This window comes from Amblyomma americanum, chromosome 10 (assembly GCF_052857255.1).
Source record: "Amblyomma americanum isolate KBUSLIRL-KWMA chromosome 10, ASM5285725v1, whole genome shotgun sequence".
NCBI classification, from domain to species: Eukaryota; Metazoa; Arthropoda; class Arachnida; order Ixodida; family Ixodidae; genus Amblyomma; species Amblyomma americanum.
In genome coordinates, this window is record NC_135506.1 from 127,355,078 (window position 1) to 127,371,500 (window position 16,423).

General features: G+C 42.8%; 1 protein-coding gene across 2 annotated transcripts in view; it reads left to right on the top strand.

Annotated features, from left to right (window-relative positions):
- LOC144106704 (uncharacterized) overlaps window positions 1–4,139 on the top strand; it is a 68,827-nt gene extending 64,688 nt beyond the window's left edge. For both annotated transcript variants that reach the window (XM_077639545.1, XM_077639546.1), the window contains exon 9: window positions 3,899–4,139. In XM_077639545.1, coding sequence (XP_077495671.1) covers window positions 3,899–4,105 — 207 coding nt within the window. In that variant the 3' untranslated portion in view covers window positions 4,106–4,139. The remainder of the gene's footprint in view (window positions 1–3,898) is intronic.
- Window positions 4,140–16,423: the final 12,284 nt, after the last annotated feature.

Consider the following 16,423-nt stretch of genomic DNA (forward strand, 5'->3'; position numbering starts at 1 on the left):
TCGTTGTAGCTTTTGGTGGGATTGGCGGCATGCCAGGCCAGTGGAACTACAGGTGGTTCTCACATTCCGCCCGGACATTTAAGTGTCAAGATTGCTGAGCAATGTATTTTAGAAACATCACCGTCCTGACTGATGATTTTGTGTGAGAAGAATTTAGTGAAATATGAGCTGATTTTTTTACTGGGAATAACTATACTACCGCGATTGGCATCTGTATAAACAATATTACAAGATAGCACATTAAATAATAAGTAAATATGATTTATCAGAAAGAATTAACTTTTTACATCTCATTGACGTATAGTCTTTACCAAAAGTAAGAAAGCTGCGCGGTTTGCTCCTCACTCTTGTAGTAGAGCGCTAGCTGCTTTCATGAATATGAAAAGTTCTTGAAAGGCGAGGACAAGGATTCGCTTTGTAGAAGTGCAGAGCTTGAACAGGGATAAGAGCATTACTGTAGGACTGAGAAGTGCCCGGGTTACTTTTGGCGAGGACAGTAAGTTATCTCTCCACATTTAGTAGCCACGCACGCGCATGAAGACACGGTAGTCGTTTTTAATGTATAGCGCAAATGATATTGGAAAAGCAGTAAATCACTATCCTCTTCCTCACTAGATAGGAACAATTTGTTCCTCATTTTCGCATCTTACAAGGCCTTTGCTTCTCTGAAAGCTAGCAAACACCTGCGCAGCGGCCATTAGCTTGCCATGTAATATCCGTAGCGTCTTTTGGTAGGCGATAGAACCAGAGGACCCGCTGTACGTCAGTGGTTTGATGCGTGGTCGCCTAGGAAGTAACGCCTGTTTCAAAACTAAAGAGCCCGGGTGGCTTTCCTTCTAAGCCGTGCTGAGTAGGTCTTTGTGCATCGTGAGCTTTAGGAATGTTTCGAAGCGGAGAGAAGTGTTCATCCTCAATCGTGCGATTTCACTAGTTTTGAGTGATACTGCAGGCTCTCAGTTGAACGATTTTGAGGCAAATTTGTTCTCGCCTTATATTTGTGAAAGATGCGCCACACCGTTGGTTTTGCATAGGTTCGTGAAATAATAATGTGCCGGAATAATCAAACACATATTTATTTTTGCCGTTCGTGCAGGGGCTTTCCGCGGTTGAAAGGGCGTCAAAAGTTGTGGAAAATTGATGCGTTCACTTCCTGTGCAGACAACTGTAACGGGAGTGTGCTGGAACCACACAATACAGAAGGGGCCAGCCGGTAACTTGGAGCGAGTAAAGCTGGCATATTTTTGAACGATGTCTTAACACTCATTTTTTGTAGGCAGCAAACACTGCCAGAACCCAATTTTTCACACATTTTTCGTGCCATACTTTAGCAAACTTTGCGCCATTTCATGCGCATTCCTATTGCATTTAAAAGTGTTAGCTTCTTTTCTTGCGATTAGAAAAACTTTTATAGTCGCCTTCAATCTCGGCTGCTAAAATTACTCACACAAAGATATATGAAACAGATTCTGCCAAACAAAATTATTTCGGTTGGAAACGAGATTTCATGGCGTATTCGGCTGTCGAGTAAATTCGGGAAAAGGTTCCAAGTAAGAATAGAAATGATTCCGTGTTCGTTAGCAGATGCATAGTATTGATAGCCTCCGGAACATCGTTTTTAGGTCAGCAAATTTTTCATATATGAAGCTTACACTGCGTTCAGCGCATTTAAAAGTTAGTTTTTCGTCTTGCACGGCACTCATAAACCACCGCCATGGCCATCCACTCTAAACAAAAAGGAGTAAGCACAGGAGTAATCCGAGGACGAACTGGTGGGCTAGTTTATTACACATTCCAAGTAATACCACACATATCACAGCGCTTTGGGGTGTGTTCTCTGTCTGTCTTCGTCTTTTTTGTTCGCCGGGAAAGGAATAGCGCTAGAGGACAGCTTACTGCCTTCTTACTGCCCAGTGTAGCTCCGGCTTTTGAGCATGCCCCGATTCGAGGGTGCCGTAACGAAGCTTCTGATGCAGGATAGTAGAGGTGTCTTGGTGAGATTGTGTTCTCTTAAATATCTCTGCCTTCCTTTGAGGGTTAATGCAAAGAGTATCAATTTTGATCAGAGATGAAGATTATGTTCGGAAGGTTTCAGCTGCCCTCTTTCATTACCATGCCTAGTGAGCATGTGCGCTGGTGACTCTTAAAGTGTTCTTTCATTGCTACTGATGCATTTTCCGACTTGCTAGAATATAATTTACATGGTAAAAAGAACAAATATCAGTTAATAAATGCTTCGTAACATTTTTATCAAGCGGTGAATTTGATTGCGAGTTTTAAGAGCACATTATTACCCAATTTTCACAGGCCAATCAACTTTTTGATATCCAGACAGTCTTAAAAATGCGTCAATTTGTTTTGCTCTCTAGGTAATCTAATGGCCTTTTATCAGTAGGCATCAGGGTTATGTCACACAATGGCGTTAATTTTGTCGGTCAGAACCTCCGCAAAATAGCCAAAATATGAACTGTTTTCCACTGGGAACCACTGCTTTCTGATTGCTTTGCCTTAAGTTCACTGATATTTTTTCCTACCAGAGACAAAACAGCGATGGTCGCAATGCTGTTGCCGCGTTTATCATCTGTCAGCATTCCGCGGCTAGGATCTTGTCCGGTCATCTCTCAAAGGATAGCCGTTTTGCTCGAAAAATAACCAGCCGCTTCTATCCGCACGTCACGACATGAAACGATGTTATCGGATAGTATCGGATAGTATTTTTAACAGAGACAACAGAATTTAGGGAAACCGGAGTAAGTACATGTGGGTGCTTATCTTGGCCAAATAACCCGAAACTACAAGCGATCACCCGTGAAAAAGCTTGAAAGTGCAGAGGTCTGCCTTTTGATTCATCCCTCATGTATATAAACGAACATCGTCCAGATCCTATAAAAGCATCTCTACTGCGGCGATATGCCACCTTGTTTTCTGGTCTTTATTCCACAGATACTCTCTACAACGCATTTTCCTGCTCGTCCGTGCTTGTGGGTAATCTTGTCTAATCAAACATTAAGGCGCTTGCTCTCGTACTGACATGTGAGCCTTTATTTAGTTCCTGTTGCATAAAACATTATATTGGGATAATAAAAACGTTCCAAGGTGCTTATGCCTAACCTTTAGTCACTTTGATGGTAAACATTTAGTGCACTTCATGTAGTTTGTCCAATTTTTTTCATGGTATTCGCGTATTGCTGCTGTCAAGATTTCCTATCACGTCAACTCACTAAATTTTGTAGTGAATATTTTCGAGGAATTAAAATTCAGAATTCAACCTTTTAATATCGCAATCTAATCAGGATTCGAGATACTTATGTTTTCGTACGCGCAAACGTTTCAGAATAAAATACTTGGAGAAAAAACAAACCAGTAAAAATAAAACAGTACAGCTGCTTTTTATGAGGCAGCACATTTTTGTAGCTCGAAGCATAAGTCAGAGCACTGGAACTGTGACGTGCTTTATGCAATAAACGAAGCGATACTGTACATATTTCCGAATTCTTAATATACTTTGATTTTTCTTTGTTTCAGGGTATCGTTTTATCCATTTAGTTTACTTTTATGACGTCTTGTGGAGCAGAAATAAAATTTTATATTACAGCCAAATATTTCAATCTGAAATGCATACATTCGAATGGTAAATTCATTTACTTAATCTTCATAATCCTCTAGCTAATGTAACTGACTTTTTTTTCAGCAAGGAAGTAATAAAACAAACTTGAAAAAAATACTATTTTTACCACGGCAAGAAAAGGGTTTTAGGCTGGGTGCCTAGTATCGCTGAAAGGGAGGAATTCCATGGCCGTAATGATTTTTTTTATAACTCTCATTAAAGCTGCCATCGAAAACAGATGACCAGCTTAGCCAAAAGTCTCTGATTGCCATTCTCCTTCTATTTTAACTGCAGACTTGTGCGGTGAAAAGAAACGCCACTGGATTGGACTTCAGCATCGCGGCCTATGACATCGACCGCGATGCTCCCCCTTCACCCTGCAGCGAACTGGGCATCAGACCAAACTATTCTCGCCTTTACTTGCTACAGAGGATCAACACCTTCTTACACAGCAACTACACAGACGTTGCAGACTATGCGAGATGTGTTACAGTTATGTAAACCTCGAAAAAATAAAGGTAAACTGAACCCAGTGCTCACGGTGAAAGCAGAGTTGCTATCTGCACTGCCTACTCCCAACACAGTGGCGGCAAGGAGCCAACTACAAGAAGCGTAAAAGCTTAAGAAAATAAATAGTTAGGTGTTAGACAACCTTAACAAAAACGTCCTGTTTCGTTTAACGAGCAACCTCATGACAAAAAAAAATTGTATATTTAAAGGGATAATTTCCATCTTGATATACGGGCTATACTAAACGTCGTAGTGGAAGGTTGACGATAGGTAGGTGAAGACTTTATTGATGAGCGTTATGGATGAGCGACGACCACCCCTTTCGAGCCTGTGAACGGTAAATGATCAAGTAGTAAAGTAGTTCGTCAGTTCTTATGTCAGGAGTCAGCCATGTTTCGCTGAACACGTCAATATCTGTGCGACTAACTTACAAATAGCTTCCACAGCTCCCATCATTGGGAAGAAACTACGAAACTTTGCAAGCACGACAGACATGCTTTGATACTAAAACTCACTGATTGAACATTCAACTATAGGCGCAGTTTTCAATCTGCCTGGGAGGAGGGGCACAGTTAGCACCCTCTCTCTTTTTCATTCGCGCCCCCCTTTCCTCCGGACATGATCCTTGGAAAGAGATATTTAACTCTTAGGATACAGAGTACATTACATAAAAGAACGGCACTTCACAGCAAGAAAAAGATAAAAAGGGTAGAAAGCCAAGTACTGATCCTTGAGGAACCCAGATTCAAGTGGTACAGCTGAGGAACCAGCGTCATTAATGCTGACAAATTCAACACGCGAAGAAGGAAACCCATGGGTCCAGATAGGAACTACAGGGTCAATGTTAAGCACGGCTCGCTAATGTATTATCTGTCAGTTATTAACTTTATCAAATGAAAAAAATATGCAGTCAGGTGAAAAAGCCGAGTCCATATAGAGGTGCAAGTCGAAAGTGAAAGAAAGTACTGAATGTCACAAGAGAAAAACTTTCGGAAGCCATGATCTGTTCGAGAGATTAAATTGTTATCCTTTAGAAAATTAACAAAATGCGTAAGTATATGTACCATTATTTTGCATGGTATTGATCTCGAAGAGATGGGTCATTGGTTAGATAAATTTTGCTTATCTCCGTCTATATATACACGTATAGCACTACACCCTTTAGCATTCCGTACAAATTTGCCATTTTTACTATGAATTCCGCCAGAACATGTTAGTTTCCAATCGATAATCGATGTGATGCCTTGCAAGTCGAGCATGTTACGATACTTCGCGAAATGATGACGCAGTAGGAGTTTGCGGCTTTGGATAACATTCGATGAAGAAGGAAATGACTTAACGAAAGTAGAATAGTAGCACAGAGGGTGGTCGGGAGCAGGTTCACCGGTGGATGCAATAACGGTACTTTATTGGTGCTTCCAGGTTTTATTCTGTTCCAGAAGCGTTTTGGATTAGTGTTCAGAGTGTTCAGGAGCTTTCTTTTAAAGAAGTTTGATTTAGTAGACTTCAGCGCTCGTTAATGTTCCGAAGCAGCTGTCTTGTATGCTGCCCAGTGGGCAGGTTTCATGAATATTTAGCAGTTTGAAAAAGTCCTTTCTCTTTTTGTTACAAATTCGTTTTAAATATCTGTTATGCCATAGATCATGGCTATTAGAGCACAGACGCCAAAGAGGGACAAGACGATGAACCAGTTAACACATTTTATTTCAGCACATGTAGCAGTTTGTTTCTAATGAGCGCTCGAAATAACCTGGTAAGAAAATATCTAAAAAGGAGCCCCGTTATTAAGAGGTACAAAATGAGCTTTGTTATAGTCGCTAATGGTCTGGCAGCGTTTTGACTCTGGTTCATGCAATAAATCGATCGTAAAATGCAAGATATCGCGATCGCTCAGGCCGGGCATATGTATTGCGTGTGACATGGTATCTTCAGATTATGTTAGTGCAAGATGTAGACAGGAGGAGAGGCTGTATACTAAAGGCAACCTTTCTAAAGAACGGGTCCTCAAGCCATTGTCTCGCCCGACAAGTGACATCCAGTCTTCTAAAAATACCACTTTATTCGGATACACAAAAAGCACTTTGCTAGGACAGTGCATTGGACGACAACATTACAATTTCAATATAAACATATTTTAAAACTTTCATGTCTAAGAAACAATGGACCATACAGTCATCCTCGCAAGAAGCTAATAATTTAAAATTTCAACAAATAATATGAAATCCTTATGAATCTTTCAAAAATATAAACGAAGACACGGACAAGAGTCAACGAGCGGAAGTTCTGATGGTGAAGCGGCAACACAGGGAATTTAGGGCCGATTTTATGGGAAGGACTATTTTGAGCTCATGGACAGTGGCAGCTTGAAGAAAGCTGGCGTATTTTTCTGTGATGAACTTCAGTGTCCTTCACATTATACAAATACTACCACACAATCCAGAATGTGTTTCGTCGTACGGTAGACCTCTGGATAAAGTTGTCCGCAATGTCACTGAGAATTATTTTTCGGGCGAGATTTTGAGGCCATGGGGAAGTGCTCTGTAATTTAATCATGCTTGTCTCATTGTTGACCTGAGACGCGTTTCAACGCGATGGAAGCACGGAGGTGATCTTTCAGGCGTGCATGACGTTAATGTAATATTCAAAGCAATTTTGACAACCTTAGCCACCTCAAGCAAAACATCTCATAGCTGCTCACCGTTATTGCCAGAAAGCTTCTCAACGGCGTCAAGAAAAATCTTCAAGGATGTATTGCGCTCCCTCGCAATATTATTGAGCATACTGCTGTGAAGTTTGAGTTGCTCATACTCAAGATCTCGCCCGTAGTATTTCAACAGGTACGTGTTATCACTACTTCCTGTCAAACATTGCTCAATCTCTGCCATGGGCTGCCCCATATCTAGTGGATACCTGTCGATTAGCGAGGAATGTACCGACTCTTCCACATCGTAGAACCGCTGACGGTACATGTCCTCAAATGAAGGAAATACGTGAGGCAGACATCCATCGTCATAACGTCGTGGAGCCTTCCTTTGCCTTGGCGCCGGAGATTCTTTTTGAGCGGTACTACGAAACAGCGCTTGCGGACGGGGCGGAAGAGGAGACAGACACATGCGCTCGGTGTCAATCTGTCTCCTCACAGCAGCCCATGTGTCTCTCTCCTCTTCTGTCCCGTCCCTCAGCGCTGTCCCGTAGTACCGTTCAACATGAACCAACCAGCCCGACTCAGCCCTCTACTTGAGCTTCTATTTATTTAACATGCAGTTTCAATTGACGCGCCTCTGCTTGAGTCTCGTTCGAAAATCAGCGAAATCCTTGCTTCCTAAGTTCAGTGAGAGCCTCCCTGGCAGCCTTGACCATTTTTTCTACTTGGTCAAATGCTGCCGTCTGCAACGCCATGCCTACTGCTTCTAATCACGAAAATATGAGTATCACGAGCTTGAGCATGAAGTATGTGCCGAGTTTTGATAGCACTTTCAAAAATCAACTGGTTCTGGCTCCGGTGTCGTTCTATGCTTGTAATGCTAGACCATGCAGAAACGAGATGTGGCGATAATTATGAACAACCGACTACATGAAGTGGCCTTCAGCGTCCACCTCGTGGGACAAAAACTTCACAATTTTACGCTTTCATCTCCTATCTGAAATGCCACGAAAAAAATTAGAAGTTTTAGGTAGTAGAATCGATATTTGAGCTAGTTGGTATAGCATCATGGAAAAATATAACGCGCACTCAAGACAACGGAGAAGGAAGACCAAACAACACAAGCGCTTACTCGCAACTGGGTTTTTACTCAAGAAACGCGCAAAAAAAGGCAAAAACTACAAACATAACAAAAGCCTTCACGCATCTCATGAGAAGTATTGATGCAGGCGCATCAAGATAAGAAAACTCCTTTTCATGTAGAAATACCATGGGGTCGGCAACACACGTGTGCTCATTCTTGCGGATGTGATGGGCTCCTGAATCATCTCAGTTTAGCTGATTAGGGTGTCAAAACAAGATTTTGGTTTGATCAAGGAAAAGTTTCCAACCACTGCATTTCGAACAGTGCTTAGCGAGATTAGATGAAGGTGACTTTTTCAAGGACAAAAATGCTCTGGCAAGCGCTCATTATTGCAGCGGCCATTTTGACCAATATAAGTCCGGCCACAAGAGAAGGGAATGTGATACACCACTACTTTTTCACATCTGACATAGCGGTTCCCGCGGTTAACGGTGCAATGCTTCCTTTTATCACGTACGCCGCTGCTAGAGCACGCAGCAACCTTCCCACAAACCCTACTAACTTTTTGAGCGGCAGAAAAGAGAACTTTGATGCCATATCTGTTACCCACATTTTTTAGTTGATGAGAAAACCGGTGGACATTTAAAGTAACTGCAATATGTTCTTTTCCTCCTCCTCTGAATCCGTAGGAAGTGACCTATTGAAATTTTTAACCTTTTTGAGCACCTTGCTACATGCTACAGGCAACGCATCCTCTGGAAACCCAGCCAATCTTACCCTGTTCCTTGCTCACAGAAGCGGTCTTTCATTGCGTGAAGGCAGGACTAGAGCAAAGACGATTCTAAGCATGCGACAGCAATGCCACACTTCACGATTTTCGAATGACTTGACCTAAATTTTAAGAGAGGTTTTACTGACCTAGGAGAACACATCTAGCGCACAGCAGCTCAGTAACTTGCCTCGAAATGCCTCTTGCAGTTGCCGCTCGCCCATGGGTGCATGACAAGAAGAAAACTTCACCCCCTGGAGGGAAAGTGCTGGTCTTAGGAGGAGGCCATTTTCCGGATGTTCCTCTAAAGGTGTTAGAGCTGGGACCGAAGTTTTGCCTACCGCGAAACATTCATAAAGTGGAAAAGGTTTCAACTGCAAGAGACATTTTGAGACAAGTTCCTGAAGAAGACCGTTCTAGGTGCATTGTGGATTGCGTAGACGCGATAAAAGATCTGGGGTTGGGATAAAAAGCGAACGTCGCTTGAAGCCTTTGGTAGATTTTCTGACATCCAGTGAGCCACGGCTGGTTGTTTCCGAAAAAGAAGGGTACTTCGTTATGCTTACCCGAGCACTTGCCCAAGAAAAAGGCTGATAGCGCAATGGAAGGAAAATTTAGACCGGTTAAAGTCAAAGCTACAAAGGTAATGGAAAGTGCTCTGGAACTTTTGTCACTTTTAAGCGTAGAGCATTTATGCGCTCTGGCGTGAAAAAGGCTGAACGTCTAAGGATCCAAGTCTTCATTTCGGCCAAAGCTCATAAAGACAACCTACCCTTCCGTGCTATTGTCTCTGAGCGGTAGACTTGGCAACATGTCGTTTCAAGTTTCCTGCAAAAGCACCTCAAAGGCCTCACCTTAGCGTACCCATATCAGACGCCGAATTCTTTGGCTGTTGTGGACTACCTTAGGAATCACAGTCCTAAAAGAGCGTCTGCATTCAGTATTGTAGTTAAGGACCTCTTCTTCTCGCTGCCGCATGACACTGATGAAATTTGCTAGTCATTGCATTACCGAGGATAATGATGAACAATGCTTTGTCAAAACGCGTGGTATTTTGGTTCCTTCGTTTTTATAAGTACTCAGGTTTTATCTGGCTTCTACCTTTGTTGACTGGAATGGGCGTTTGTTTCTTCAAAATACCGGCGTTTGTATCGAATCCAAAGTAGCGCCTGTGCTCCGAGATATCTTCCTGTCTCGAGTTGACTCTTATATTTAAAAGGATCTGAGTGGCCTGTAAAAAAGATTTTAAGGTATGGCGATGAGTATCTTGTGCTTGTTGACAGACGAGTTTACGGGGCGGGTGGTGGACATATTCACATTTTTAAAGAATATGGGTGTGGACTGCAGTTTACCTCCGAAACGCCTACAAATGATTGCTTGCAGTTTTTTTACACTAAACTTCGTTTTATGCAGAATCATGTGGGCTGGATGCATTCTCCGAGCTCAGTGAAACCTCTCTTAAATTTTAAGTCAAGTCATTCGAAAATCGTGAAATGTGGCATTGCTGTCGCCTGCTGAGGATCACTTTTCTCAAGTCGTGCCTTCACGCAATGAAACATAGCTTCTGTGAGCAAGCGAACAAATAGCTTCTTTGAGCAAGGAACAGAGTAAGATTGGCTGGGTTTCCAGAGTATGTGTTGCCTGTAGCATGTAGCAAGGTGCTCGAAAAGGTTAAATATTTCAATAGATTACTTCCTACGGGTTCAGACGAGGAGGAAAACAAAAATGTTGCAGTTATTCTATATGTTCATCGGTTCTTTCATAAACTAAAAATGTGCTTAAGAGATGTGGTGTTAATGCTCTCTTTTCTGCCCTTCAAAAAGTTAGTTTTATTTATGCGAAGGTTGCTGCGCACTCTAGCAGCGGCGTACGTGATAAAAAGAACCGGTGCATTGTGAACCACGGGAACTGCTATGTCAGATGTGCAAAAAGAGTAGTGTATTGCATACTCTTCGCTTGTAGCCAGACCTATATTGGTCAAACTGGCCGCTGCCATAACGTGCGCCTGCAAGAACATTTTTTGTCCTTGAAAAAGTCGCCTTCATCCAATCTTGCTGAGCACTGTTCGAAATTCAGTGGTTGCAAGCTTTTGCTTGATCAAACCAAAATCGTGTTTCAACACCCTAATCAGCTAACCAGAGAGGTTTCAGTGGCCTGTCACATCCACAAACATGAGCTCACGTGTGTTAGCGGCCCTATAGTGATTCTACGTGGAACGGAGTTTTCTTATCTTGATGCGCCTCCATGAATACTTATCCTCATGTGCCTGCGTGAAGGCTTTTTTTTGTTTGTTGTTTTCCTCTCTTTTTGTGCGTTTCCTGTAAAAGCGTTCTGTTGCGAGTAAGCGCTTGTGTTGTTTGGTCTTCCTTGTCCGTTGTCCTGAGTGCGCTTTATATTTTTTCCATGATGGTTTTAGGGAACACGTAACAAAGTTTATCATTTCTGATATCATTCCCAGGAAACCACGATATATTTTCATTTTCTGAGACATGTCCTGCAGTACAAGGTCCAACAAGTGCACAAAGCAGTGTGCGTACAGTGCTCGTGGCTCCTCTTGCTTTATGAGGGTCTGCCGCCCACCATGTTGCGTTTTCATGTTTGCACCAGCTGCATTTCCAACGACAACTGCCAATGTTGACATTAAAACGATAGAGAACGTCCTTCAGAACAGTAAAAAGACTGGTCGCTCTGGAGTTGGCAGTGTTACAAAATGCACAGAACAGCTCATATGTTTCGATGTTCTTTTGAACAATGCGAAAGCATATCGACACTTGTTCCCTGGCAGATATGTTCGCTGTTTTGTCTATGATCACGGCATAGTGCCCTGCTTCCCAGTCCTCATTTGTGAGCGACAGGTGGACATCATGAGCATTGTTTTCAAAACTGCGTTTAAAATTTTGTGCGAAAGCCTCCTGTACTTTGTTCGATAACACCATGATTGCAGTTTTGGAATGTCGTTGGCCCGAAGTTGCAGAAGCTGTCTTAAATTACTTTCAGCATAATCATGACCACGAACTGCCATTCCTTGGCACGTCAAGTACTGCAATAAAGATAATGTCGCTATCAGTGCTTTCCTCGCGTCTTTAATTTCCTTTTGCTTCCTAATTACAGATACAGATGCTATGTTCACCCGCTCTTTGATGGCTGCGGTTGCGCTCATGACCGCACGGTGCAGATTCGAGGCCTTGTGAGTCATGACTCTTAAATCTTATGAGAACTGTGTTCCAGTTAGGAAAACCATTCATCACAAACCTCCATTGAAAGTCCTTATCTATGGAAGTATTTGGCAGAAAGATCTAAGTAGCACTAGCAGCGCGACAAGTTTCACAGAATACTTTGTCTACTGACGCGTCATAAAGCAGCCATTCGTAGTCCTACGCTTTTTTCTAAGTTGGTTGGTAACGTCGCACCTGTAGCGCTTTAGTAGTAGGTGCGTGTGGAGGCAAGGTTACAGTGCCAGATGTCGAGCCTGGGCCACTAAGGCCAACCTCGGTATGTTGAGGAGCTCGTTGAAGGTCTGGCGCCGGGTGATGTGAGTGTCCGTTCCTCACTCACTTTGGGAGGTTTGCATAGTTGATGAGATATTCGTCCATTATTCACTGTTTCTCAGGCCTCCTGAAAGTGCGATACCAGGAAGTTGAGGCGGCCAAGAAATTGAGCGCCGAAAGCGAGAGAGAAAAACGCCGATCGCCTATTTGTGACAAGTGCCGCGGTCTGTGCGGAGATCGAAGAAATCGTTCGCTCCCTGCGACAGCGTTGGTAAACTTACCATTGCCACCGCCGCGGTGGCTCAGTGGTTATGGCGCTCGGAGGAAGGCCTGAAAGACGAGGGTTTCATCCCAGCCGCTGTGGCCGAATTTCGATGGAGGCGAAATTCTAGAGGCCAGTGTACTGTGCGAGGTCAGTGCACGTTAAATAAGCCCAGGTGGCCGAAACTTGCACAGCCCTTCACTACGGCGTTTCTCAAAACCTGAGTCGCATTGGGACGTTAAACCCTCATACACCATACCATCCAGTGAGCGGAGCAGAAGCGAGGTCAATGATCCATGGAATATGCAGCAGTCGCTTGTCAATTCTCAGCGATATCGACAGGCCCAGCTTTCCAAGACATGTGCTACTTGCCCCACCTACCAGCTAGTGGCGGCGGCATGGTGCATAACTGAATGGCAAGAGGTGAAAAAGAATACAACGTGAACAAAAGCACGTAGCGAAAATGGTTTGGGGATATGTATAAAAATTGTGCGGGTTTAAGCATGGCTTGAACCTTGTGATACGAAAGAAAGCCGTGTTAAACATGGTTATGCGTGGTTTGACAGCGTGAATTCGTGGTTTCACGGTTTGACGCTCAAGCTTCCTCTGTAGGGTAGCCGCGATAGCCCCTTTAACACCACCTTTTGAATGGCCATTTTTTCAATTTTTTATTGAAGTTAAGTTTTGGGGAAAGCAAAGCAAACTGTACTTTTGTGTGGACGCCACGGAATGGTGGATGCCTACACTTAATGAAGTCAAGGTCGCTTTTTCATTTTTTTTTTCTTCAAGTTAGACTTTGGGGAAAGGAAGGCGCAGTATACTTTTGGGTGAAGACCATGGAATGGTGGGGGCCTACACTTAATCAGGCCAAGGTCACATCAAATTTTTGAAGTGGCCGGACATGCTGACCTTGACTGATACATGGCGTAGTGAATCTTTCGCTTCAATATGCAGTTAGCCGAAGAATGCGCCGAAGTTTCTGTTCTGTAGCATTATTAGACGATGTCATCAGTTAGTAATCATATTTATTAACGATGCGCCACTCGTTGGTGCGCACACTCCCGGACACCCTTAGAGTGAGTGCAGCTGTTTCGGTCTCAAAACAGATGACCTCGACTTTTATTTTTTTATTTAACAATACTGTAGGCCTTTGCACAGGCCCAAACAGAAGTGGATTGTAAGATATACACACGAGCATGGGAAAAGCAGGAAAAAAGAAAAAAAAAACAAAAAATAGATAGAGCAAAAAAAACTGCCATACAACAGCACTGGAATTCAATACAAGACACTTTCTTTTGTTTCACATGAATCAGGGAACAAAGTACTCAAAACAATTGTAATATTTGTCATATAATATTCTCGTAGTTATCGCGGATCTATAAAACACCACTATTCAGCACATTGCAATATTTACATTTAAAATGAAATCACACGTGCACTAGTGTTCAATCACACAACCAACGCAATATCTTGAAACTACGCATTCAAATACTTTCATGAACAGCCAAAATATGACTCCAATTTTGCAACAAAGCTATCCACAGAGTCTGTTTCTACAATTTCCTTTGGCAATGTATTCCAGATTTCAATTGCCCATGGGAAATATGAATACCTAAACGTGTCGCATTGTGTCGGATACTGCCTGATGTGTCTATTATGACAGGTTCTATTGGAGTGTCGGTGTGGTGGCTGCACGTAATCTCGCTTATCTATATTAATGTTGTTATTACATAGCATAAAAAGTAATTTCATGACAGCCACACGACGCCGACAAACAAGGGTAGGCAGTGCTGCCTGGCTTCTAAGAGCACTTACGCTTTCGTGTCGAGAATACTTATGGTATATAAATCGCAACGCTTTATTTTGGATGCTTTCTAATTTCTGTGAGAGTCCTTTCTGGTGCGGGTTCCACACTATGCTACCATACTCAAGAATTGGCCTTACTAAGGTTTTATATGCTGTTAGTTTCACATAGGATGGTGCTGCAGTTAATTTTCTTCGCAAGCAACCTAGTGTTCGGAAGGCCTTCGTGCATGTATTATCGATATGGGTATTCCATTTTAACGCGTTTGTAAAGGTTATGCCTAAATATTTTACTGTGTCAGTTTGTATTAAATCGTTGCCCATTAATGTATAATTGAACCTAAAGATCGACTTTCTATGAGTTATGGTCATATACTGTGTTTTCTTAAGATTAATTTCCATTCCCCACATGTCACATCAGCGGGCTATATTGCTTAGTGTAGTATTTAGTCTAAGCTGGTCCTCGATTCCTTGTACACTTGTATAAATTACCAAGTCATCGGCGAATAGCCGCATTTTTACTCCATTTTCTGCACAATCGGCGATGTCGTTAACGTATATTAGAAATAATAATGGCCCCAATACGGACCCCTGTGGTACCCCTAAATAAACTTCGAGTTGGTCCGAGTCATAATTATTTATAGTAACATATTGATTTCGGTTTGACAGATAGGCTGCTATCCATTCTACTACATTGTGTTAAATTCCGATAGACTTTATTTTCTCGATTAGTTTACAGTGCACGACGCGATCATAAGCCTTCGAGAAATCAATAAAAATACCATCAGCTTGGAATTTGGAGTTAATTATTGATGCGAAATCATGTGTTATTTCTAATAATTGTGTTATAGTTGACAAGCCTTTTCTGAAACCGTGTTGCTTAGGATATAATATGTTATTTTCTTGTAAGTATGTCATGACGGCTTTACTTACTATGTGTTCCATTAATTTACAGCAGCAACTGGTTAGTGATATTGGTCTATATGTTTCCACGTGTAATTTATTGCCTTCTTTATGAATGGGTAATACTTTGGCACATAGCCAATCCTCGGGAAGAGAGGCTGTACTCAGCGATTCAGAAAATATAATTTGCAAAAAGGGAGACAGCTGCTGCGCGTATCGTTTCAAAAATACATTTGATATATTATCGGGCCCCGGCGCCTTCTTGGTGTCTATTTCCAAATGTGACAACGTGAGCCAGAACGTAGCTATCTGTAGTGACAGAGGGGGATGGCCGTTTGGTGCCCTGCTCTCGCCGGTTCAAGCTAGAGAAAGGGTCAGTGTCACAGTTAACAAGCAGAACAAACTTTATACAGCAAGAGATGATACAGAGGAATTCACGCTAATACATAAGGTTCTCAACAGCAATGCAAAGCGTGTCACTAAAGAGGCTCTATTACAAAGAGAGGTTAAACAACAATTAACAGTGCACGAGAGAGTCAGAACAAATAAACACCAAATTATTCACCGGGCACTGTCGCAGACCGACGTCTGGAGAGTCACCTTGTGGCCATCCCGTAGACGTACACCGCTCCCTCTCAGATCTGTGGGCTTGCCGAAGAGCGAGTTGTCCCCGGAAACCAGGCGGTAGCACTCGATGACTTACTGCAACCTCAGCTAGCTTCCCGATTTGACGCTCAATTTATAGCGCGCGTTGCGTCTGTCTGTTACAAATATTATTCTTGCACCGCGGTTACAAAGCGGCAAAGCAGGCGCGCACATAGAGGTAGTTATTACAGCGCAGGTGTCCTCTCTCCCTCCCGCCGCGACGCGCGTCGTCATTGGTCAGGTGCAGTGTAAACGTCTGGAACCTTCTAGGGGCTTCACTGCCGCTAAGTCACCGCCGCCTCCGAGCGATGAGGAGAGGACGAAGCCATGTGCGCGCAAGGTTACAGTTTCAACGAGTTAAGAGGGGAGACTTCTCCAAAATTCTCGGGCGCACGCTTCCTTCGCGCTGCGCCGGCTTAACAAGAGTGTTCGCTGATTTTTGTGACAGACGAGCCTCCCAGTGCGTTTGAGTATCATGCAATTCTGCCTTCAGCAGGGGGCTAAAATTTGCCTTTTTTTCAAATTTTAAAACTGTAGAGCGTCGTAAGACGGATTGACATCCAAAATGATTCCCAGCTTACGAACACTAAATATGGTGTTTAAGATCGTGGATGACGATCAGGAGTAGCTGATATTGCCTAACATATGAAAGATGGCACCTGGTAGCTAGTTGGGCTAGATAAATGGATATGGAGATTTCACTTAAGATCG